The sequence below is a fragment of the Perna viridis genome, chromosome 9 (assembly GCF_037379345.1).
Source record: "Perna viridis isolate PV_CMFRI_1.1 ecotype Kerala chromosome 9, ASM3737934v1, whole genome shotgun sequence".
Classification (NCBI taxonomy): domain Eukaryota; kingdom Metazoa; phylum Mollusca; class Bivalvia; order Mytilida; family Mytilidae; genus Perna; species Perna viridis.
The window spans coordinates 43,757,875-43,785,733 of record NC_142453.1 but is presented as its reverse complement, the minus strand read 5'-3'; the positions used below and the strand labels follow the sequence as shown (position 1 = coordinate 43,785,733).

General features: G+C 33.1%; 1 protein-coding gene and 1 pseudogene across 1 annotated transcript; one reads left to right on the top strand and one right to left on the bottom strand.

Annotated features, from left to right (window-relative positions):
- Positions 1 to 236: 236 nt before the first annotated feature.
- LOC148608648 (uncharacterized) lies at positions 237 to 4,091 on the top strand (annotated as a pseudogene).
- LOC148608647 (uncharacterized) lies at positions 3,876 to 27,857 on the bottom strand. Its single transcript, XM_088547253.1, has 2 exons — positions 27,625 to 27,857; positions 3,876 to 4,765 (listed from the first exon to the last, which is right to left on the bottom strand). Exons 1-2 carry the CDS (start codon positions 27,745 to 27,747, stop codon positions 4,082 to 4,084), a joined length of 807 nt encoding a protein of 268 aa, XP_088403379.1. The 5' UTR covers positions 27,748 to 27,857; the 3' UTR covers positions 3,876 to 4,081.
- Between the last annotated feature and the right edge of the window lie 2 nt (positions 27,858 to 27,859).

Below are 27,859 nucleotides of genomic sequence, written 5' to 3'. Positions count from 1 at the left end.
GATGCCACGTTCCTCGCACGTTAAAGAACCCTACTGTGGTATTCTCCCGGAGTAGGAATCATAGGGCTCCGCCGCAGGAGGCTAAATTACCCGACCCTACCCACCTCTCCCTATTTCCAGTGGCAATCAAAATTGTCGACCCCATTGTCCTTGTGTCCCATCCCTTTTCATTTCATCATCATTTCATGTTCATTTTATCATCAATTTCATGTTCATCGTCTGAATATAGCTGAAATATTGCTGCTAGGACGTTAAACCCCAAAAAACAAACAAACAAGGACCCTAATTCTAATAAAGAAGATGTGAACGGAAAGGCTGTAGAAAAATTCTTAGATTTTTGCTTTCCCAAGTGACCCCCCATACGGTCCTGGGTCTGTTAATGGTTGGGAATTCATATCACCAACTGTTGCCGCGTATGCCGAATGAGACCAATGGAGCAAAATTGTGGACATTGTTCAGAAGACCGTAAATATAAATTGACATACTACGAGACTATAGACAATGGTTAAGTTTACCAGTTTGTTTTAACAAACACAGAAAATGGAGCTGGTTGGTCCCAACCAATACATCCACACCGTCACTCCTTTTTTGTAATGAGGATGGGGTTCGGATCATATAATAGCGATAGCGGATATCTGTTACCAAATATTGGCAAAGACCAGCAAGATATTATATGCAACGATGGCAAAAACTTTTGTAATGCTGCACATTGGCGAAATCAATGATGGCGAAATGATAACCACTCGTATTTGAATTTGGACAAAGCCCACAAAAAGATACTATTATATTTCCAACATGCGGACATGTCGTCATCCGATTCAAGGCCGACAACCCAGATTTGTGGTTTTTTTTTCACCGCCACATTGATGTTCAAAACACCAATGGTATGGGTATGATGATCAATGAGGCACCGGTGTCTCATAAACCAGTTCCGGAAGAATTTACTACCTGTAGAGGTTTTCGACATTTGCCTGGTAAGGTTGAATATTTACATTTATACATTTTTTAAAACGTGAAAGTTTCATACTTGCAGAAGGCCTTTCACGCATTTTGAAGCTGATTCGTCAAGATGTTCCTTTGATCGCTTAATTTTTGCCTCTGATCTTTTATCTTTTTTTTCGCCAAATCTTTCGCATTTACGCCTGGAAAACTTCGCAGCCATGTGTTCGTGCATTTTCAACATTAGTTAGAAAATCTGTGATTATTCTTAATGAATATGCTACCTCATAGTATCAGTTCTATTTACTTGTATTTGATCTTTATTAACCTTGTACATTTGGAAAATTCCCGTACGTGTGTGCTTAGAAAGTTTTCATATTTCATACTTCTTACATATAGGATAATATATTACTAGAAAAATATGTTTTAACAACTACCTCGACTATAATTAATGTGTAAACCATTGTGTATCATGAAGACTTGACTCGTAAATGATATTCTGTACTTGACCTACCACGAGATGTTGCCTACTCGATCAGGTTTGGATATTACTCAAGTAGAAATCTTTATAAAAATCAGACTGGGGGTGATTCATGCATGTCGAAAACCCACCGAATTCAGTTTTATTTCTTATTCAGAATCAATTACAGACCACATAACCAGTGATTTTTTTTATTGGATGTTGCGCTTTTGAGATAAAATTTATATAGATTGAACATGGAATTGGCACTCAGAAAGGGTTATCTTTCTTGATTTGGTTCCATTGGTTGATTCCAATGGGAAATGCATGTTTGATTTTCTAAAAAGTGCAGATCTGAATGGAGAATTTATTAACCTTACGTGAAAGTGTAGCATATGTAGACCGAAAAAGCATCCTTTGTTTCGTGGGTTTTTTCTTCACAATGAATCACTTTACTATAGCAGTGTGTGTATTTTATGTGGACTGGTACTTAAATGGTAGTTATTTTATTGTGTTATTATTTATACTCTTTAGATGTTTCCAGAGCATCTTTGTCAGCCTTTGTTTTTGTGCTATACACGGCCGTGACCTCCATATTTTGTTAATTTGTTAGCAAAATGACGCATGTTCCTTTGTTCGGTAGCGAAATGACGCATGTTCCTTTGTTCGGTAGCGAAATGACGCATGTTCCTTCGTTCGTTAGAGAAATGACGCAAATTCCTTTGTTCGTAGGAGAAATGACGCATATTTATTTGTTCTTTTAAGAAATGTCTGTGTTTCTTTCTTGTGCTTGAAATGAAATAATTATATGACTTAAAGGGTGAGCGAATCCGATTAGCAAGCACAACGAGTATTGCCATTTCATTAGTATAAGTTTGTAATCTTGTATAGGACTATGGAGTTGCATTACCAATAGTTTGTACATTTGTATGATGTTTTGTTGCATTTTTAAGATTGCATGTTCTTTAGAGTGACCTTTTCGAGGTTTTGGGTTATTATTTTTATGTGAATTATTAGGACTTAATCAGTTTTTGACATGTTTTGATACTATTTAAATCGTGCAAGGAATGTCAATGTAATGGGGACAATGTTATTTGTATTATAAAGTTCAAATGACTACCAGGACAAGTAGCATACTCAATATAGTGAGTGTGGATATGGTGAATATGTCAAAGAGACAATAACCCCAAAATGTCAGCTCAACGCCACCCATAGGTCTTCAAAGAACGACAAGGAAAACCTTCACATCACAAGGCAGGCGGCTGCTGACCACAAAACATTATACTCAAGTACAGCAAAATAGTTGTCTCTATTTAATCTAGCAACATAAAAGTAAACTGAAAGTGAAAAACGAGATATACAGAGGCCAGTAATTCCTCACTTGCGACAGGCGCAAAAAAACGCGGCGCAGTTTAAGTTTTTTGGCGCGATCGCAATCCTCCCCCTTTTTAAATCTGGCACAATGGAAAATATCACACAATTAAACACAACTAAATTCAGTTTGAAAAGTCGGAGTCCCTAGCTGAAATAGCCATAAAGAAACTGATTATACGATACACAGAACTACTAGCAGTATACTATAGGATACTAATACTTAAAACGTGTTTATAACTACGCCATCTTGATACTTTAATTTTATAACGCAGATGTTTATCATAAAAGTGAGACTGAGTAAATTTGTGCATTTTGTCGTAGCAGCGAGAAACGCTTAGGAATATCACGTAATTTAGTAGATGTATACTGTACTGTACTAGTAGATGTATACTGTACTAGTAGATGTATACTGTACTAGTAGATGTATACTGTACTAGTAGAAGACGTATTAATGTACGATTATGAATTGTTGCATCTCTTCAATTCCAATTATTCTATTTGTTTAACATGTTTGGTTGTTTGTTTGTTTTTTTATTTGGTTTTTGTTTGTTTTTGTTTTTATTTGTTTTGTATTTTGTTTTGTTTTGTTTTTTTATAGCAAGTTAACGATGCATTCAACAAATCATTTGATCTATAAGCACTTTTTTGCAGGTTTGTCCTTAAGGACACGGGGCTATTCAGCTTGTTTCTGGCTCCCATTATTAGTTTTCTTTGTAAAAATGTGTTTGTTGCATTAGCCCGTGCTCACTTCAATAGTGTTTAAACTAGGTACCTTAATATTCAGCTTTACATTTTATCTTATGTAATCTTTAATTTCCAAGCTTTTAGTTGAAAACATTTATTTCCTAAATACAAGATTTACAATATATAGTCTTCAAAGACAAAGCTGTATGTTTGTTGACCATATACGCGTCGAAATGGGGATATGGAAATTAAACTTTGGCATGTATACAAACAGTATAAAACTGAATTGTTATAATGTGGAAAAGTTTTATATGGACATAAATGAGGCGGTAAATTAAGTTACTTTAAAGTTGACGTTTTGGATTGAATTTTGAAGAGACTTAAACAGGCGTGAATCATGTGATCAAGAGAACTGTGATTTAATGATGGCCACATTATCTTTATTCCAGATTTGTGTTCTTTAGTTTGTGTTGCATTTATGTTGTACAGTGTGTTTTGTGTTTATATGTTTATTTTTGTTCTTCCGTTTCATTATTAAGAGTAAATTTTTATTGGCTGATTTTAAAGCCGATTGACAGATCAGTTTTGGTTCTACTCAGGTCTTTCGGAGTGAAGGTCACTTCGTTACATATAATACGGAATTTTCCTGAAAGTAACTTTTCCATTTCGTTCTTTTACATGAACTTGTTCACTTCCGCCACATATACGGATGAAACTGAACACTTCTATACCTTTTTTATGGGGTTTCACACGAAATCCTCCATACATGCCAGGTACACTGTAGTAAAACTGTCCCATTTCAAAGTAAAATGATAACTGTGGTAAAAACATACCATGTTCTTTTATCAATTCTTCAACCCTTCCATTTATAACACCGTGTAATGCTTCCTCCATGACCTGAATTGTATCAGCGTTTCGAGTAATGACGTCTGGTAACTGTAGAAGAACCAGTTTTTTGTCCTCAATGTTCAAGGACACCCCTATGTCGTACGCATTCTTTCCATCTGCATTCTTTAGACTTTTTGCTGCTCCATAATTAAGCATTTTTTTAATAACGTCTTTTGGTGCGTCTTTACTTGCTGCGTAATGAAGAGGAGTATTCAACGATGCAGTTGTCTCCCCCTGGACTGGAAGACGACAGCAGTTTATCAGATAAGGGTGAATGTCAAGAAATTCAAAAACTTTTGTCCAATCTGCGCTTTGACATAATTCGTCAATCTTCTGATGATTGGCAGTGATATACTCTTTCAATGACGATGCATACATTGTGCTCGGGTAATCTGTTTCACGTTTGTTATAATGGTTCATCTACAATAAATCAGTAAAATAAGATGGATTTAGTCAGTTGGATCTTCTGGCCTTACACGGATTCTATAACACTATGCTCTTTATTTATTTGACAATTCTTACTTCACATTTCTGCATTGGAGTAAAGGAGATGGTGTTTCATCAAGTCATTCAACACTGCTTAAACACAGATTGTTTTAATTGTCTGGTTTTCATTTTATGTATTTTTATGTAACAGAAATTGCTGGCACTTTTGTGGTTTTTTTTCTTTATTCTTTTGAGAAAGACGTGCATTTAATATTTAGTGAGCCATTCAGAACCTATAATGCACATGACCCAAAGGACAATGACTTCGATACTCTGCATGCTTTTCACCCAGGAAATAACTTGCAGTTGTTTTTCGTAATGAACACGGCCACGACAGGAATGTCAATTTGAAAATAAAATACAATGGACTCATAGTTCCCAAGTTACTCACCAATATTATCACAATAACCATATTAACCTTCTAATATACAGTATGTAAAGTAAAAGTTCTTAAAATTGTCTTAAAAATGGTCAAGTAGTTTCAGAGGAGAAAATTTTTGACAGAAATAATATTAAAAATAGGGCAAAAATGTCGAAAAAGGCAAATAACTTCATGGTTAAAACAGATTAAAACGAAAATTTGACCACAGATAGATCTCATAACGCTGAACACTTTTACACAGTCAGAACCTATTGGTTTTGGAGATATATGCGAAAAACATCGGACCCGTATATTTTATTTTTAGTAATTGCGGATCATAAATCCCCACATCAATTCTATGCAGGATACCCCAAGAAACATTCATTTGGTCGAGTAGTGTGGAGGGGAAATGTTTTGAAAAAAAAAGTGTCAACGACGACTGCGAGACGACGGACGCCAAGTGATGGCAATAGCTCACATGCTCTTTGGCCAGGTCAGCTAATAATATTGATAGGATGCAATATTGCGACATATGCTACATTTTAAAGCTTAGGCTCATTTTTTACTGTAAAACACTTTTACCTTCAAAAACTTATGCTACATGTTTAGCATATGGTCACAGGCAACAATCGAAAATTCATCGTTTTTTAAACATTATTTGTACATTCAGACAAAAATTTTGCCATTTTTCGCTATTTTAACCCCTCCTTGGTAAATATGAATTTCGAGGGTGAGGTCAAAATTATTTAAATACATTATTTTGATTTCCGCTAGAATTTTGGTTCTCTTGATTATTCTACCAGTAAACATTATAACCAATTCAGAATTTATCTCCAACATGCAGAGAAGATATAAGAATACCAGGCCGTCTAGTCAATTCCCAATGTGGTTCCCAAACGGAATACCCGGGTAGACCTCCTGACTATTTTCTGCTACCTACAGGTGAACACCAATGAACTCGTGTACGCGTTAACTCAGAACGTTTACAGTTTCTGAATGACTACAAATTGCCTATGAATTTATGATATAACAAGTAAGTATACAAACATGTTTCAGTTATGAACTAATTACAATATAAGGCGACTGAAAACGTCTACTTTGAAATGAAAAAAAGAAGACTATTCCACTGACGAGCAAAGAGAATGTACCTCTAATATTAGAACTAATTCTTAATATTAATGAATTTAAATTAGCTCACTCTAATTTCATGTGCAATTGAGACAGTCCCTTGCCCTGTAATGTGCGACTTTCGAGCATATGATTCGTTAACTTTATTGTTGAAAAGTTCCCAAAAAAAAGCACAACATAATTATTAATCAAAAGTTCCGAGGTGGTGGCTTTATTGTTTTAATGGATCTTTTGATCAGCTCCAAATAAAGAACATGAACTACCCAAATTCAGTTCTTAAGAACGTTCTCTAAGTCCTCAGTAAATTTCTAAGATTTAAAAATTAACAAGGGCGAAAGATTTGAAGCAACTTACCTACTAGATACAAAGTCCTATATAAAGGAAACTGAAAGTTTTCAATACCTGTATAGAAAAGTTAAAGGTTTCATTAAGAGTGAAACCTTACGGTACTTAAGGAGGTAGACCTAGGTTAAGGGACACTTACAAATCATTGGAACGTTTGTATTCAGCAGCATTTTACATCAATCTCATTTAAGCATCGAAGTAAAATTGGACTGGTTTCATTCTGTTTCAAATGAAAGCTTGATAGACTTTGGTGAAATTGAATATGATACAAACATATCACTAATTAAAAGAGTTATGTCCCTTACCCTAGGTCTACCTCCTTAAGACTTATTAATAGTCAAATGTGCCTAACGCATAATCTCAACAAAGCTTCTGGACTTATGAAATTCAGCAAAATATGCAGCTTGCTCTGCCCACTAGCAGAGCGTGTGCTCTCAGACTTGAAATCAATAAAAATAATGAAGTTATAAACATTTGTAACAAAATACCATCCAACATTACATACAATCTCGTATTTGCTACAAAGCACTGGTCTTGTATAATTAATTACTCTGAATGCTCTCCACCGACACGTCACTGACAAAGGGACAAAAACTGTATACCATTATACCCTGGTCATAATTAGCTTCTGTTGTTTCTAAATTAAACTATACTTATTGTTAATCATTATTGAGTTTTATAGATGAAACCTATCAACAGACTTTCTTAGTGATGAAGGTCGTTAACATCTTAAATACTGATATTTGATATTTATGTATATTTTTTATAATTTCCACTGTAAAAAAAGAAATAATTAAATTCAGTTTATATGAAAGTAAAACAGTACTTGAAGTGACTACATGTAAATGTATTCCGCAGGAAGTATATCCCAACTTTCTATAACATTTCCGACAGGGCAACAAAGTTCACTTTCAATAAAGACTGCCATTTTGAAACCTGTCTGACTTCATTTGATCATTTGTTTGATCTTATACATGTAAATATACAGCTGTATGTACAAATGTATCTTAGAAGGACTTGTTCCAGTTTTGGACACAGGCTTCCACTAAACTTATAAGGGTTATGATGGGTATTTTTCTGTATAGTCAATGATAAAAGATATTATGTCAGATATATTCTAAAGTATGTGTTTATTTTGCTGGAATCTAATAAAAACTTAGGCTGATTGAAACAAATAGCATATTGATATCTTTTTATTTTGCAATTGTCCTTTATACTTATGTCAACTTCCAGTGTCCACAATGTTTATTGTGGTATTGGCAAAGTAAATGTACTTGCTATGAATAGTAAAGAAAATGAAATGGAATGATTTTAAGTTTTATGAATGAAACTGGTGTAACATGTTGTCCTAAACTATAAACCAGACTTTTCCAATAACTTCATTCGCTGTGAAATAGGTCCCTTTTGTCTAGACTTAATGATAAACTTTCGCCACAGCAACAGATAGGCGCCTACAAAAGAGAAATCTAAGTACAGAGGTTCTGAGTCAATTAAGAAAAAAATCTGTACAAGGTATATTCTATAGATTCTAATGTTTTGAACATTATGTACACATGCCAGCATACCAGAAAAAATCTCAAGACAGTTACAATGACAAACATAAGTAAAAAAAACGGTCCAAAATGCATCAAATTTAATGATCCATTTGTATAACAGAATTGAATGAGGAACACAATAAAAAGGAATTATCAAAATTGAAAGAAAACTTTAAAGTGGATTATTATTTCTCTGGAGTCCTTCAACAATAATTATACTTTTCTGTCATGCACATATTGGTTTATGAGTAGGTGAGCTTGCACATGTAAAAATTGCTAGTTAAATAATCTCCCTTTGGAGTCATCCAAACACCATTATATTCCTTCATGTACATCTGAATACGATACCTAATTTTATCAAATTCCTTGAGCAGTTTAGGAAGAGTAAGGATTACAAGAAACATGGACTGAGGGTGATTTCCTATATTTTCCTGACCTTTGAGGGGGTAAAACAATAACCTATAAATACAAATTGTTTGTGTTTCCTATCAAATCTTCATTAATGGCCTATTATGGACAATTCGTAACATCAAAATAACTGTTAATACATGCAAACAATTAACATAGGGTACCTGAACCAATTCACAGAACTAAGATTGTGATCTGTCATTGATCATTGATTGATCTGTCAAACCAAGTCGCTTCCATGTATTTACATTTTTTGTGAACAGCTTAGCATGGCACATTGACACACGATAAGAATTTGACTAGAATGGTTTGCAACTTCTTGCAATTTCAAAGAGATCTATTCATTTATTGTAAAATTATTGTCATGAATTAGGAAAATGGTTGTTTCTGGCATAGTAAAAAAAGATTTGGCCCTTTCAATCCTAAACAGTACAGGACCTAACCCAAAAAAGAAATGAACACAACTCTACTTTTGTGGTATAAATATTGTGGAACAATATCATATCTCTAGAGCCATATATACAGTTAAAATATTTTTGCCCTATAATTTCAAACCAGTTGGGGCCATAACCCCAAAATCAATACCTCCTTTTGTGGTTTGAAGACCTATTTTAAAACTTTACTAAGATAAATTAACTCAACTTAAATATCAGTTATTCCACAACAACCACGTGTCTAAGGACAAAAATGACAGTACCATACAATAAAAGAGTGCAAAATCTGGGGACTACACCACTATCATAGTCTTAGGAAAAAACACTAACAAAACTTAACCTCGTGATGCTTATGGGTGTTCCTGAATATTAATTTTCAATTCCTGAATGGAAGTTGGTGCTGTAGCTACAAATCATTTATGTGTAGTGGAGGGCAGCTTAAAATAAAAGGGACTTTATGATTTGACACTTCACAGTGGTCCGGCAGTCCTGTGCCAACATAAATGTATTTGAGCCAGGACAACCTTGAGATATAAATTGATAGTCCTTCAGGCACCCTAAATTAATTCTTATTTTTTTAGTCCTAAGGAGAGGATCCCACAACAATTGTGAGGACCACTTAATTTACTTATCAAATAGTCCTATGGGCTACATGGCCAGAAAAGTTAAGTGTCAAACCCTGGACTAAAAAAAGCTCTTACAGATATCCCCATTACTTAAACATATAATTTTAAAGATACACTAGATACAGTAAATTTTCGAATTTTCAAGATTTGCACCGTCTAGGTTTTCTCACAGTAGTTGTCTGTGCATAATTATAATATCTATGTGGAAATAAAACTGTTCTTTACTTGGTCATAAAATGATTTAATTTTGCCTCAGTATTAAATTAAATAAGATAAGTGTGAAAAGTATAATGAAGATAAATTTAAAATCCATCAACTGAGATACCCAATGTCAATATACAAGATGACATGTATGTTGATTACCTTATACCAAGTACATGGCTGGTAGTTACCTGTAGTAGCCAAGTGGACAAATATCCTTCCCCAAATAACATCCTGTTGTTATTTAAGGTGGTTAATTTATAAGTGTGTTATGTAAGTTGTATTCAGTAGCAGGGGCATGCATGTATTGAGAGAAATATGAAAATAACTGAATGACCTTAGCAAACTGTTTTCATTATATTTATATTTTTTCAATGCTATTTACTTATAGTTCTATGAGATACATATCCTACTACTTCATGTAAGCAATTCTGTAAAAGCAACAAATAAATAATAAAATCCTTCCAGAAATACTATTTCAGACAAAATGGTTTTCAATGTGAATTTAAAATATTGATCAGAATGTTACTAATCTGCATAATCGTTAAGAATTTCTTGTAATCATGTGATTATGTATAATTTCTGATTTTAAAACCCAGAAATGACTTCTCAAAACGTTTAAAAATCTTCATTCAATTTTTTTTTATCAAATTAGTTAATCTTTTTAAGAATGCAATTCCGCACTGTCCAAGCCCAGATGTCTGACCTAAGGATAAGGTAAAAAAAAATAGAATAAATTCAGACTCCTTCCCCCCTCCCCCACCCACAAAAAAACCTGCACTGCATTCACATTGAACGGACCTTTAAATACGCATAACTTACCACATTCACAAGAACTTAAAAAAAAAACAAAACAAAACAAAAACAACGATAAAAGTCTACATCATAAAGTTTTTGGTCAATTTTTATGGAAACAGTTACACGAACTCCATGTTGGCTTTAGAGAAGTCATACAGGGATATGTTAAACCAGGGAGTGAAACATATATGCCCAAGTTGGTTCGATGCGTTATTTCGTCAGTAAGCCATTGTATCACCTACCTTGAGTTTCTGGTTCTTTAAATTCCGTTTTTCCCTATAAATGCATTAAATTAACCAAGCACGACTAGATGGTAATTTAAATAATTTATCTAAATCACCCATCTCCCGTTGCATGTACGTTGTGCATTATAATAATTCGGGGGGAGGGGGACCTCGCACTTCATATCAGTGGCGGATTTACCGGGGAGCTAAAGGGGCTTTATCCCCCCTTTTTTGCGTCTCTTAAAAATAATAATTATCATCATTAAATTAAATTAAACGAGTCATATATCTTATTTTTTTGCTAGTATTTACCATCAACTATGAATGAAACCAATTTACACCCTGTATGTGTATATATCTGGTTAGATATGTTTCAATCGTTATATTTCGCACCACATGTCACACCCACCCCTGAGAATGTTTACGACTGCTGAAGAGTGTGTTTCGATACATGCTATGTACCTTATATATACAAATATCATCGAACAAATAGTTTTCAATAGGAGGTAATTATAAATAAATAAATATTTTTATATCACCACCGTAATTACCAACACGCGTCCCGATTCGCCGGACCGAACATTGTACACTTGACCAAAGCATAATGAAGCGCATAGCTAGCGCTAAACTTTAATTATTAAAATGCAAACATAATCTTAAAAAAATTTATTGATGCAGTATTGTGATCTAAGTCAACATATGGCAAAGAAAAAAATCGATTTTAATGCACAATATCTGGACACATGCATTGATACATTCCGCTTGTTTGTTGAAAAATTATTCTAAAAAAAACTTAATAAAAACATTTTCTTTCATCAAATAAAACATTTTTCAATCAATTTGAAGGTTTAAATATATATTTAGGTATTCTTGTATTTTTGGGGATTCTTGTGTATTCTGGGGTATTCTTGGGTATTTCTATGGTCCTCAAATAAAACATTTTTCAATCAGTTTGAAGGTTAAAATGTATATTTTTAGTTATTCTTGTATTTTTGGTATTATGAGGTGATCTTATTGGTTGGTAGAGTATTTTGTTTTGTTTCCGTGAGACTGTTGGGGAAAGATCACGCCGACACAATTCAATAATAAAATATCATAGAATAAATCAAGTATTAAAAAAAAATAAATAGAATTAATAATTATCAAAAGAAAGAGCCCCACACAAATAATAAGAGTTCCATAAAAGAAAAGTTTCTTTAAATTTCACATATATCTAATCTTCATTCGAAACGTAAACACAAATATTTGCCCAAATACAAAGCATGTAATCCATTTAATAAGTTTTAAATTCGGAAACAAGTAATTTTAAATCATCTTCATTAATAAATTTCCTTATGCAACCCTTAGTTCTAAAGTACGAACATATTGATAAAACTATGGCAAAGTTACGCCTTAATTCGATCGTTGACCAATCTCGGTCGTGGTTGTCGATTTATTTAATTAATATTGTATTATGTAGCTTAGAATGATGGCATTAATTCAGAATCAAGAGTGATTAGATATTTCAACTTAGTTATGGAAATTTATTCTTTCAGAGTATTGTAATGTTTGTAATATATAAAAAACATTTTTCTCTTGACGCTCAAAATAAGTGGTACTAATTCAGCTTGAGATGTATTTAATGACATCATATAAATTATTAAACGTATTGATTAATTTCAAAAGAATGACTAAAGGGATAAAACAAGTAATGAAAGTGCTCGAACTGTCCTCAGTTGTTTAAAAACAAAAAATCCATATTACCATCAAATATATGCTTGACTGTACATGTAATAAATCCATAATATCACTATAAATGACAGCTTGACAATACAGTTTAACTTTACATAATAGATTTAAAGCAAAAATGATACACAACTATTTTTTAAATATATATTTTACATTTTTTTTGTATTTTCATTCAATTTCATACTCGTTCCCCTTGTAATTTTCTCGTGTTATAATATTTCGTCTGCCCTTTTTCTTTCATGGCTATTTAGTCTTCTGTACTTTCTTGATTTTACATTTTACTCGGATAGTCAACTTATAATAGGTTAAATTGGTCAGTAATCATAATTTTCTTTTACAATAAACATATATGATGAAGGCTTAAGTGATAATGAATTCCTCATAACAAGCGTTTTTAAGTTAACAATTGGCTCAAATAATTTGGCTTTCGTACAATATTGTTAAGAATCAATTATCTGGTAACCGTGAACTATCTTTGTCCATTCAAGTCGTTTACGATTTATTTAGCCATAGGCGTTCCTTTATGCATTTAGGTTGCCACTAAATAAATATATTACAATCCACGACACAAGACATAATTATATGTAATTACTATCATTATTAAGGTCTTTCCCATTTCAATGGGAACACCTTCTTGTATCTCTTCTGATTATTATTATTATTCTTTTTTTCCGTCAGGCATTTTGCCAAAGTTTTGGCTGAACGTATCACGACAAGATTTTGACAATTTTTTGCAATCTGACAGGGGACTTTGGAATTCACCCTGTGAGACGTGATCATTTGTCGGTCCAGAGTTATCTGCCCCGTAGCGGAAAAGCTAATTTTGCTAAAATTTCTTAAACCGTTTTAGATACACACAAATCGAGGGCTCCATATTTTGTAGAAACCCGGGGCAGTACTATTTGACAAAATTTTGAAAAGATTTGAGGTTTCCCTGGTTACGCGATTTCGCGACCTAAAATGAAATTGTTCGGTTGGTCACTAAACTTTTAAACCGTAAGTCGTATAGACTTGGGACCTTCACTGTTGATCGTAAATGATTTGCAGTATGTTTTTGCATTTCTTGGTTCTTTGTCAAACTTTGACAAGATATTTTACCTCATTTGTATGGTCATTTCTGAATCTCTATTAGGCACTTTTTGGCTGTAGTTTTATTGTTTAAGTCTTTATAGTATGAGTTATAACTACTGGTAACGCGGTATTTACTGTCTAAATATGTATCTCTATAGGAAAACTGTCGAGCGACATTTAGAACTATATTCGAATACAACGAATTCCATTAGTGGTGTCTGTCGGTTTTCGTTATTGAAAATCACCTCTCTCTTTGAAAATTGGTGCACACGCTGAAAACAACAGTTCTTACCGTAATTAATGCATTTTTTTATAAAGCTATCTAAAAAAAAGAATATGGATAAAGATTTTTCTAAAGTAATCCAGTAATCATGATTTATGTAATGAAAATGTGGTAATGGAGTGTGGTTGCTTCGTGCTCAAGGGTAATTTGATAGCTGCCTTTTATCAGAAACCTTCACTACTTTCATTCAAAGCTTCAAATGAATCCATGAATGCATATTTAGTTGTATGACAAATATTTATTTTGTTTGAAACAGTGAACGTATATGCAGTCAAAGCGCCGTAACTCTAAATGTTAAGTGGGAAAATGAATCACGGAAATAAAGAATAATGAAGTTTAAATTTCCTTGTATGTTCTTACTTTTCAAACTACTCGCAAGCTCGTGCAATATAATATTCTGCTCCAGACGATATTCACCAGTATTCATGCAATAACCCTATATTATAAGACAATAAGTAAATAATGTTAATACATGCGTGAATGCTAGTTTCTGAAAACTGTCTTTAAAAGTATACTTACAATACATTTTTTAAAAAGTGGCTTAGACCTACCATGGGCACCTAAATCGGGGGTGTCCAGCTTTTTATCAGTAAAAACCACTATTTACGATCTTTAAATGCAAAACAACTCCATTTATGGCCTAACATTTAAACAACAGCATAGCGAGAATATCACCATAAATAAACATGCATTAATAATTTTGAATTGTCATTAAAATAGGAAAATCAAAGTACTCATGTACTGAATCAATTTACATTAACTCTTTTAGTTGCCTTAAAATATTAAGAACAGAGACCGAATTCTTGGTTCTCAAAATATTTAAACAGTTATTGTACAGTAATTTTGTAAAGTCACTTTGTTCCGACAATGTGGTTCCAACTTACACAATGGAGGCACATTATTCACACTAATACACAATACTCATACTTTTGTAGAGACTTAAAAATACCAATTCGGAGTCCAAAATCAGAGTTTTATTTTAACCACATTTGTTCAATACACACTCAAATAATACCTTTACAATGCATAATTCTAGGATATGTGTGTTTTAGTACTTCATAGAGGGGTGGCCATTTGACCTCGAAGTGACAATTGAGACCTTTTGCTTTGCAATACTTTATAATTATCCCCCTTTGAATTTATTTATTTTCAAGAAAATCACAAGTTCATTTTGTTCTCAACTGAGTGTATCGATGAAATTGACAGGAAAAAATAGTTTGTCACAACACAGTTACTACAGAATTCATCTTTCTTATAAGAATCAGAACTATTTTGCATATTCAATAATTGTCAAAAACCTCGCCTTTTAAAATATATACAAGAAATAAATACCGTCGATCGAACTGTCTCTACAGGCTAGATCACAATACGCAATTATCCGTGATTCAAAAGTCATTTCTCATGAACATGATAGTTGTCTGGAGAGAATTGGTGGGAAAGACCTTTCAATTGTTCTGGAACAATTGACCTTTCAATTATTAATATTATTATTATTATTATTATTATTATCATCATCATCAATATTAATATATGGAGAACCACTTGTCCTTTTCTTCACTGACTTGAACGATATAGTGTTAGGAAGAATTTGGGAATTTGACACTGACAAAAGCGTGCAACTCGCTTTCTCGTACATTATAAATGCATCATATTTCAACAAAAATTCAATTCTTTATATTTTACACCAGGTTTTTCATTCGTATGAACAAATCAACATTAGACGAAAGAAATCATTATTAGGAATTGAAAACCTTATGAGCTAGGAAAATTAAATTATTAAATTAACTGTTTGATTAACATCAAAACAAATTTTTAAAATATTTTTAACTTTCGTATCGCTTAACATACTTACAGCAGTAAATGATGCATTTTGTATACGCATAAAATATGTTCTTAGTCGTTAAAGACAGTTAGATATAATAGCCATGTTCTCAATAAATTTCATAGTTACATGTTGGACTTCTGATACGCCATCGAAATGGAATGTCGGGCACAGATCCCACTGGTCCGGTTTATCGTAAGGTGTTGAGGTGAATTGCTGTTGTGGACGTTCAGCACGTGCTTCTGGTTTAGCCGAAAATTTATCAAACTTAAAATCGACTTTTCTGGATGTCTTAGAGTTGTTATTAATGCTGAATGGTGTTCCGAAATGTGCGGCTAGTTCAGATCTCGGCGTCTTAGGTGAGTCTAATTTTGGTAAAAATTGTGATAAATTTGGTGGTATGGAATGGTTAGTATCGTCAAATAAGGAGTCAACACTTTTTGCAGTCTTGTCCTTAGTTGCTTTCGTTCTTTTAAAGCGTAGAAAATAGTTGTTTCCGTTAATGAGATCAGAAACCTCCTTCATTTCGTACAAGGTTCATAATTAGGGTAAACTGTCCTACCTCAGAAATATGTATTTGTTGTCTGTTGACTGTTCCTCCAGTTTTCCGTGAACTACCAGGAAACAATGATTCTCCACCAGATATTATGACGGTGATTTTATTGGTAGAGTATTTTATTTTGTTTTTGTTTTTTGTGTATTCTGGGGTATTGTTGGGTATTTCTATGGTCCAATACAAGTGTAGATGAATGAATGACTGCAAATTAACGGAAATGTAAATCGAAACTTAATACCACAAGTATTATCTTAAATGATATAATGTACAGAAAAAGACAATTGCTTAAAACATAATGTGAATTGGGAAATAAAGCCGATTTTACATCAAGGCTTTCAATTTTAGTAACTTATGAAACCAAAGACCTATGGTTCTACTAGACACTTTTAGTTGTGAAAAGAGTCGAGGTCGGGCACTTGAAATACATAGCAATTCACACATATCCCACAGGCAACAGATGCTTGCATTCATCGTTTGTATTCCGTTTAACTAGTTTCCCAGCCATGAGTAACTCCAAAGATTTAGATTTTGAAACTGAACATGACGCTGTTAAAGAAACTGAGGGCCATAAAAATGGCGCCACATCAAAGGAAGCAGCCTATCAACCACGTTGTATTTTTTTTTTTTTTTTATATTTTAGCATGAAATCGTGATTTTTCATAAATATTAGCCCCCAAAACATTTGCATCGCTCCGCTCGTTCCGCACTTATTAAAAAAATATGAAAAGTTCATAAAAAATCTGACATTTGGTCAGCTACACAAGGTCTGGATCCGCCACTGTATATAGTTTCGGAGAGGGGTGAGCAGCGGCCAAATCTAGTAACACACCCTTATACATGTAATATACTGGTATTAAGGGCCATCAAAATGTATACCTTATCATATGCAAAAAAAAATTTTTTTAAAAATCGCACCTATAACATTACCGGTTTGCTGATGCTTATTGAGGTAAGTTTTCCATCTTAATATACTTGAACTTAATCCTTAATATCATATAGTAACAGTTGTATTTTCTTATCCGTATCATGTAATTTGAAGCGTGAAAAAGGTGAGCGGATCATCATTATTACATTGTTTATTGGAAGTGTCACCCCCCCCCCCGAAACCACCCAAGTCAAATAGAAATTAAGTGACATTGTGTGTATGATAAAATTTTGTCACACTTATAACCTATTCATAAATTGGCATTGTCGGCAGTATATCGCGAAGAGTTCTATTGTGAAGCAGGTTAATATCTCAATAATAACTAAGGGGGTTTTCAACGTCCTTGACTACCCTGTCGGGTCTCGCACGGAAGGTTTTCAATAATTTCCATAGACATGTATATAAAATATTAACTATACTGGTCTATGATATTTCTAACAACAATACCACGTGATTGATCGGCAATTTATGACATTACACAGAGTGTATAGTAGGCACGAGACCGCAATTAATTTTCAAGTGCATTTCAATATACACATTTGAGCAGATTAAAAAAATTCCACCGGTGCAAACTGAATAAAACTTCTCTGGCCTAAAGATATGTACAAACAGGATTTTATATATCAATTGTAGAAAATTTTATCATCATTTTCTGAAATTAATACATATAATTCGGAGATGGGGTAAACATGACGAATGAACTGAGTTAAAAGTCCTAAATTTTAACTTTCTTCCACTGAACCAAATCACATTTTTTAGTCAGAATTGATTAATGAAAAAAAAATCCCATGTAATTTTAACCAATTTTCTACCAATTAGAGGCAAAACTTCAGCAAATAAGTTTCCAGTAAAAATATGAAAAAATGTGGAATGTACCTACTACCAAAGTTGGAACTATATTCCAAGGGGAATTGTGTTCTCGTACCTATTAGATCCATAAATGTGCTCAATTTGAATAAAAACTGCACTCATGTCAAGATGAACCTTTTTTGACTTCAAGTACAAAGTTTCATCATGATTAGTTGAAAAATATATAAGTTATAGCAAATTTAGTATCAGTGGTACATTGCGTGACTCGCATGTCCAATGGTCGAAGGAAATAAGGCCCCTCTAAAATGTACATTTTTTGTTTAAATACAATATTTTTGTGATTTTTTACATTGGTTGCATCATATTATGTGTATTTGATGCAATGAAGTTCAGTTTACTCAAGTTACAGCTGCTTTAAGGCCAAAAATTGGGTTTTTATACATGCGGCCATGGTCAATGCACTTTCAGACCATGTATTGGGGTACACATATGAAAACTCATTTTATGATGCTGACAATGACTTAAATTGATCAACTTCAAACATAAAGTGGTCTACACATATCAAATGTACATTGAAAACAATAAGAAGTGGTTTCAAAGCTAAAACTGTCACTCTAGATCAATTTAAACCAGACCTGTACAGAGCTTGTTCAAGTGTGATTGTGTCCGATATTAAAAGTTAGCTTTTATTTGGGTTTTGAATGATGAAAAACCTGAAACAAATGTAAAATAATGTAAGGTTCTAAGCTTATCAGGTACATAAGCAGACAGTCAGCTGTATTTTTCCAGTTTTTCTACAAAAAATTTCATTTTTGAAACCTTATAGTGTATGCGGAACTCTAAAATTAGGTGTTTTTGAGACATCACAAGGTATATACATGTAGTGACTTACATTAGATGCATGAATATCAATGGAATGATTATATTAGGTTTTTTCACATTATTTATATTATTTACTAGCAAATACAAAAGATTCGGACCAATAAAACACATATCTGTGATTTTATAGATCCTAAGACAAGGCTATGAAAACCCCTGATTTTGCCATATTTCATTGACTGGGTTCATAAAAATTACACTTAATTGTCAGATTTCTGCCTAAACCTTGTTCATAAAGTATGTTTTTGTTAATTTGATGTTCCTAGTGTATAGTTAGAGGAGAAAAACTCAAAGCTGTACAATATTTTTCCAACTGGTCTATTTTTCATACCTAGCACCTTAGCAAAAGTGCAATTTCAATGGAAAATCCCATAGAAACCATATTTTTTATTTTAATTTCGGAAAATAAAGAATAAGTTTGCCTGCTCTCGTTTGGAGTGAAAATTTTATTATTCATCATAAAGAGCCATATCAATACAGAGACAAGCGTGCCGAACATTTAAATCAACTCATGTATTGCAGTGAACAATTTTCGTGGTCTAACATTCTTGCATTTCATAAAGATGTTCTTCATGAAAACGAAGCAGGACGACCATCGTGGAAGAGCAATTTTGATCACATTAAAGCGCGTTAACTTATACAGGCACATCCAAAACATTATTGCACCGCCTTTAATAAAGGAACTTGCAAAATGAAACTCTCACAAAAATGCGATGGGTGTTCTAGAGGAGCATTTTTGTAACAATTGTCTAAAAAGAAAAGTAATTCTACATTACCCATCAAAGGATTGTAAACAAATATGTCAAAACAAATGGCGCAGACAAAATAATTCAAATGACTGGAGAGGCGGTGGTAACCAAAACGAATGACAGAGCTGACTACAGCCAAACCATGTAAACAGAACTGTACGTAAAGTGTCAGTTTCAACACAAACTGAATTCGATAAATTTCAATCAGTTAATGATAAAAAATTACATAACAAGATTATCAATAGTCAACAAACATACGAGAATTATACAAATGTCAGTGTTAATACTTGTTTAAATCATGATGATATTTTTCAGGTACCACCAGAGCTGAATTGTGGCAGTAAGGTCGAGAATAGCCCATCTGACAACATGCATGTAATCGACAGTCACACAAATCAAGATTTAACTTTATTTTGTCCTGATGGATTTCCCTCGTCCGAGCCTTTACTCGCACAATCTGTTATACATATAGATGAGAACTCGAATAATTTCCATGTAGATCCAATTGTTTTACATGAAAAGGTTTATCATTCAGGTTATCCAAATTTTCAATGTTTAAAAATACAAGTGCCTTCAACAATGAATATTGATATGTGGGAAAATTTATTGTATGACTATGATGACAAGATAGTGGCACAATTTATGAAGTACGGTTGGCAATAGCAATTCAAAATTAGAGTTAATAAATAATGTTAAAAGAAATCACAAATCAACACTTTTTTATGTTGATCATATTAATGAGTATATCAAAAAAGAGATTTATTATGATGCTTTAGTTGGTCCATTTAATCATAATCCCTTCTCCATTCCCTTAGCCACTTCCCCACTGTCCTCTGTCCCCAAAAAGGAATCTATAGAGCGCAGAACTGTCCTGGGTCTTTCATTCTCCCCTGAAATCCCTGTGAATGATGGGATCCCAAGTAATTCATATCTAAGGGATTCTGTTAAATTGCACTATCCTGCAATTGATAATTTAATAGCACTTATCAATGAGAAAGAACCGGGATGTTATCTTTATAAGGTTGGTATTAAGCGTTGTTATCTTTAGATCCCAGTCAATCCCCACGATTTCCATCCCCCAGGACTTACTTGGAGATGTAAACTATTTTGACACAAATATTCATTTTGGCCTAAGAACCGACGCAATGGCTGCACAGCGTACAACAAATGCGCTAATGCATATTTATAGAAAAAAAAGTTTATGACGGCGTGAACTATATTGACGATATAAGCAGTGCCGAAACAAAAATCAAAGCTGAAGATGGTTATAGAAACATAGTTGAGTTAACTGAACAGTTAGGTTTTTCTGTTGCTAAGGAAAAATGTAGTCCACCGTCTACAAAAATGATTTTTCTAGGCAAAATATTTGACACTGTGAATCAAACTGTTTCTATTCCTGAAAGTAAAATGCTTGAGATTCGTAAGAATTTTCAAAGTTTAATTACTACAATGACTACAACGAGAAGGAAACTTGAGTCTATCATATGACAGCTTTCTTATATTGCAGACTGTATTCGTTCTGCTCAATTATTCATCTCTAGACTTTTAGACCTATTGCGAACTGTACTTAAAAACGGGCATCACATCAACTTAAACAAGGATGTAAAGAAGGACATTTTGTGGTTTCTGAAATTTATGAACTCTTATAATGGTAAAACTTCCATTCCAGATCATTGCTGGCATTCCCCTGGTGAAATAATGGCAACAGACGCCACACTTCAAGGTATGGGTGGAATATGCTACATTGACTACTGCTCAAGTCAAGTCTTTCATTGTAGTGTACCCAAGTCTCATTTAGGTCATCATATTGGTGTATTTGAACGTTTTGCTATCTTAGTTGGACTTCGTCTTTGGTGCAAGCATTTTAAGGACAAAAGAATTCTTATACAATGTGACAATCTTTCAGGTATACTTTTACTAAATACTGGCCGATCGAGGAACAAAATGATGCTCGCTCTCTATAGCCCGAAACATATGGATGGTATGTGCACATAACAATATTCAGTTGAAGGCGATACACATTCCAGGAATAGAAAACAGGATACCCGACTTACTTTCGCGATGGGATACTACCAAATATTCGGAGCAAAAACTGCACGAGAAATTAAAGATTCCATTTAGTGTTATTCAAGTTCCCAATGATATATTTGACATTTATATTCAATTATTACTTCAGTTGTCTGGATAGCTTTAAAAGAGAAGACACGTATTACACAGAGAGCAGCAATCAGACCGGGGACATTTGTGAACCTGAGATGTCAATGGCGAACATGTACACCTTTTTGTGTTAAGTTTGATAAAACACCTTTTCCTGTGTCTCAAGAGACTTTAAGTACTTGTGCTTGTTTCTTTGGAGAATCCTTTAAAAGTTCAAGATCAGTGCATAACTATATATCTGGAATCAAAACATGGGCAACACTTTTGAAATTTGATGTTACAGATTTTAATTCACCTCCTATCAAAGTGACATTGACAGGATTGGACAAATTAAACACGAGAATACCTAATAAAAAAAAACTTCCTTTATTAGTTACATTCTACAAGCAATCCATAGTCATATCAATCAGAATGATATCAATGAATTAGTTATCTGTACAATGATTCTTATTGCCTTTTTCGCTATGCTACGGAAGTCACAGTTTGCAGCCTCTTCCAGGAAAAAACTTGAACATCAACGGCCAGTTAACTAGAGCCGATTTTTCATTCTCTTTAAAAGGTTTACTAATCTGTGTTCAGTGGTCAAAAACACAACAAAAGCACAATCAAGTTCATGAAATTCCACTGTCATCCTTATCTAATTCAAATTTGTGTCCAGTGTCTGCTTTTTATCGAATGATTAATATGATTCCTGGAAGATCTACTGTCCCAGCTTTTGCCTTACCAAACAAAAAAGGAGATATTTCTCCGTTCTCAAAACATGATATTGATTATATGTTGCTTGTGTTATTCGATAAGTGTGGAACAGACAAGAGTAACTATTCGTTTCATAGTCTCCGGAGGGATGGCGCAACATTAGCAGCGACATCTGGTGCATCTGATAGTGAAATATGTGCTAATGGTCTTTGGGTCTCATCATGTTACAGAGGTTACATTGCTCATTCTCCCTAAAATTTGTATTCAGCCGCTGCTAAAATGTTACATGCTGCTTCACCTGCATCTAATGAGTCCTTTTGACTACGCTTAATATAAGTATATACAGTTTATCATGTTATTTCATTGTTGATCAGACATTAATTTCTTTTCCCAAAATTGCAAAAGCATTTTTTTTTTTTTTTCATTTATTGTTATCTGTCCTTGAAGATTATTTTGCATTGTATTTGTGCATATGCTTTCTTAACCCTGGCTTGGCAGGCTTCCCTTGGTGACATGGTGTTGTTATCTATACAATTATTAGGATATGTATTGATCAGTCTATTACTTAGTGTAACCGTATATGATATTTTCATGTTATGCATAGCTTGCATACTATCTTTAATAAACAACACCTCTTCTGCCAAGTCCAGACTTTATTACTGACAGCAACCTAATTACGAATGAAATGAAGTCAAGCTGACAAAGTATACCCCGCACGTGAGACTAAATGAGTTACACGACGGATGAGCATAGGACGTTATACCGGTTATACCTCGATTTCCTTTGCAAAAAATGCATACAAATGTTATATCAGAATTTTCAGTACAAGATTGCGTGATATTATACACGAACATACAAATGTACTGTTTTTCTTGGAAAGTTAGATTCTTAAAACCTACCAAGTGATGTTTTATAAACACATAAAAAGTGGGAACGTGTATATTTCCTTGACTGTATGAAATCATGACTTACGTAATGCTGGAAGGGGTACTTCCAAAATTTCACAACATAGAATGGAAAAAACACCGGCTTGTTCCCTTTCCGCTTTAAACTTTGGAGTGGACTAAAGCGCAAGTGGAACTTGTGTAAACATGTAATTAAGTGTTACTTGTGTTTTTAACAATTAAATGTTATATATACATGTCAATTCCAGAATAATTAGCCCCATATTACCTCGCATTAATCATAGTCAAGCAGTCTAGAACCAAAACCAGCATACCAGAAATCGGGGTTCGACTCTTCGGGCTGCATATTCGACATATAGATTTAAGATTTTAATTGCTTATTCCAATATAGGGGTTTGATCCAGAGAGAAAGTGGTCGCGGGTATCTTTGAAGCCAATTTGTGGAGAAATTTTATAAATGTCTGGATAGGTTCCCGTCTTTCAAAAAATTTTGCCTTGGGTTCACCCCTGGCACATGTTGTATCAACATTTTATGCGCCCCACTTAACGGTCGACAAACGACTGACTTCCTGTATATTGACGCCGAATAAACAGTTCGTCCTGCATAGGTATGTGATCAGGAGTGAATATTGTTGTGATTGGAAATTAAGGATTTCAGCGGACTTTAGGTGGCCTGAATAAAATTAATAAAATTAATAAGAATGGAAATTTAAAACAGAGGCATGAGCATTGTTTGGGGGGGGAGAGAATCAAGACTCTATGCAATTGTTTTCAATTGAAGAAATAGAAACTTTATTGCTTCATAATTAGCAATTGTAGGAAGGTCGAACGTCTCGCACGCCCCTCCTTGAATTGTAGCATACCACAAATTTATTAACTTAATGATATTCATGTATTTGACAAATTAAAGTGTACAAAAAGTCGTATTTTTCAATAGTAAAATTGGAATTTCTAATATAAAAAAAGAAGATTTTCTAATATTAAAAAAAAGAGATTGTTAAATGTCACGAATTCATTGTTTTTATATTAGCAATTTATTTATAGATATTAGAAATTCAATTTTTAATTTTAAAAAAAAATCGTATTATAAAAATAGACTTTGATTTAAATTACTAATGTAAGAATTTCTTCAAATTTCTAACATTATATCTAACAAGAAATTGATTTTTTAATAACAGAAAATGAATTTTGAATATGAGAAAATGATTTTAAATATTAAATATATGTTTCTAATTTAAAAAAAAAAAAAGAATTTTCCATTATGTAAAAAAAAATTAAATGTAAGCACAGGGATGTTAGCTATTTATTGTTTTTGATATAAGCAATTTATTTCATTTAGAAATTCAAGCTCTAATCAAAAGAAAAATCGTTTTCTACAAAAAGAATTTATTTTAATTTCTAATATAAGAATTTATTTTAATTCTTATATAAGAATTCATATAAATTTCTAATATAAGACTTTATTTTAATTTTTAACTTGATTTCTAATAAGATTATTTTAATACTGAAAAATTATTTTTCAATATTAGAAAATGAATTTCTAATATAAATGAATAAATTTCTAATAGTAAAAAAAAATCAAGTCAAAAAATGAATTTTGATATTTTAAACTTGAAAGAAATTTCTATTAATAAAAATTGAATTTCTTTTGTAAAAAAAATGAATAAACGATCATTAAAAATTAGTTCATAATATTACAAAATAATTCATGTTTATCAGTTAAAACCGGATCCTTGTCCTCTACGTTTGGGAGATGGAGATAAAAATGAGCGAAAAATTCCAATTTTACTATGTAAAATGAATATGGCATTAGCATACAGGAAAAGAATTCCGGAATTCTAGTAGATAGAACACGCACAATCGTTAGAAGCACTTGCTTGAAGTACTATACTCTGCAGTACAAATAAAATCTTTTTGTATCACACATCGTTCTGACCCCAACCCGACAGATCAATATCCGAATATTCCGGGCCAGAGGAAATTCGGACTAGGCATCTCTTCAAAAGCCAATGCATCTTGTAACCATGCATCTTTTTATCTTGTAAGGCTCACAGGATAGAAAAATCACTTCACCTCTCCAAAAAAATTATCAGATCATATATAATTACTTTATTATATGAACTTATACTGGTATGCCTATGGATGCAACTACATGTAGTTGTAATTAACACCATGCTTAAATTGCTTACACAAGAAGAAAGACTAAGAGTCACATATTCAAATATGGCTACTCCTCTAGATCTGTTGAATACGTGTACATGTATTATATTTCAATGCATTTGTAAAGCAGTTGATCACATGTAAATTGAATACCCATTCACAACTTATTTTATGTCAGATGTCTGATGATCTAAACCAAAGGTGATTATTGTAATTATAGTGTGTAATGCACCTGCCTTAATGTGGCAATCACAAACATTTCTGACAGAACAGAGACTTGAACAGTGGTGAAATCTTGTATTTGCAGCTAATTCACCAGGTACAATTATATACAAGATTCCCTAAAATATTCAGCATGCATATTTTGTATATTACTTGTAGTAACTTATCTTGTTGCATGTCACCTCATAATGTACGGTTTATAAATGATGTCTTAATGTAAGCAGGTTCACAGCATGAGCTTTAAGTGCTGTTACGGAAAGGAATAATTTTGAATAAACATCAGAGCACTTCCGAACACACAGTATTTCTTAAACAAGTTATTACATGTAAAAGTAAACTAACTTCTTAAAATGATATTGAATGTAAATATAAGCAAATAACTTTATTTTCAATAGACAGAGGCGTTGGTTATTATTTGCCATCATTGTAATTAGTATTGCTTTTTACATTGTAGATACAGAGTAATTAAGGGAACCAAAATTCTAGCAGATATCAAAAGAATGCAATCCAAGGGCAAAGATTAGACAGGGAAAACAGACAGACAGAATAAAAAAAGAAATAGCCAAAATAACACGTACAAAGCCACAAACGTATATGAGCAACTGGGACTCCACTAAAAAATGGACCAGGAGCAACGCTAGGATAAGCATCCTCTGCTTTCCTGGAAACACCCGCCGAATTGCTCTTTAAAATCTCAGTCCGCGGTAGACGAAAGAGGAAAGGAAAACTATGACACGGTGAACCAACCGGTTCTCATGGTGCAGATAGAAACAGCGTAACGACTCACGAGTTCATGATGACGACAATAAAACTTCTGTAGTGACAACTTCATTCTTGTAGCAAAAAGTCTGTGTATCATAGTTACGACAAGTTCTGGAATTCTGGAAACTCCAAACGCAGGCACTGAAGGGATGTTACCAGAGAAGAAAAGAAAGTTGACAATATAGTACGAACAGTCATCGCGTTTGGCTGATGCAGGTGTATTTGTAACTCAAAGTTCTCTTCTGACAGTAGTATAAAGAAACATGTAATTTTGTTGCCGAATAAATGAGATGGAATTGGAAAAGAAAAGAGAGACTTCAAAAGTTGAAAAAATACATGTAATGGAAATCAGTTCATCAAACATTTAGATGCGTGATGCCTCGCGCAAAAAAAAAGAAATGTGAAGAAATGCTTTCAAACTAGCTAATCTCCTAAAAAAATCACATGCACTTATACAAGTACATGTATTTTTTTCTGTATTTATTTTCATTAAAATTTTGTAATTTGAAAATGCAGGTTTACTTTACATTTCATGACTTATACAAGCTATACAGGCAAGATTTTGAAAATCACAAAATAACACATTTTGTTTTTGTATATGCAACTCAGTTATATATTTTGAAACTTATATTAATACGGTACGCATAAGCTACACACAGACTCGTCATTAGCTATAAAATACAGCATATGGTACACGACATATGCTACGTGCACGTAAATATAACAAAACCAAAATACGGCATAACCTAAACAAATACATTCTACATAACCTATACGAATACATTCCATATAATGCATTATTTATAGCACATTACATTTTTTACAGTATGTGCCAATAAAAATACTTCTGAATCTCTTGGTACACCACGATTAATTTTACAAAGAATGCACAGCATGTTTTAACATAATACACATATAAGATACATGTGTGTGCATTCTCTATAATAAATATATTCATCTATTTCTAATGTTTTAGTATAAGTAAGCGAGTAAGGAAAACTGACTTACTTTCGAACTGCCCGACCAAGCGGCCTTCCGACGACAAGAAAAACAACAACCCATCTTCATGCGAACAAAATTAACATAATTTCTATTTATAGAACTTAACTTATGCAAAATACTTTCAAACATCTCTACACTTATTAAGTTCGTTGTTTTCGTGAGAACGTTTTAAAAAGCTGGTGTGTGCGGTCAGCTGCTAGAAACTCTTGAGACTCGAGGAAGAACACACATCTGTTAAATA

What these genes read in the sequence shown, in the direction of transcription:
- LOC148608647 (XM_088547253.1), bottom strand. Translation starts at nt 27,747, where the DNA reads ATGTTTGAAAGTATTTTGCATAAGTTAAGTTCTATAAATAGAAATTAT. An exon ending in CTTGGTCGGGCAGTTCGAAA is followed by an intron (nt 4,766 to 27,624) that starts GTAAGTCAGTTT and finishes GATTTATTGTAG; the next exon opens with ATGAACCATTATAACAAACG.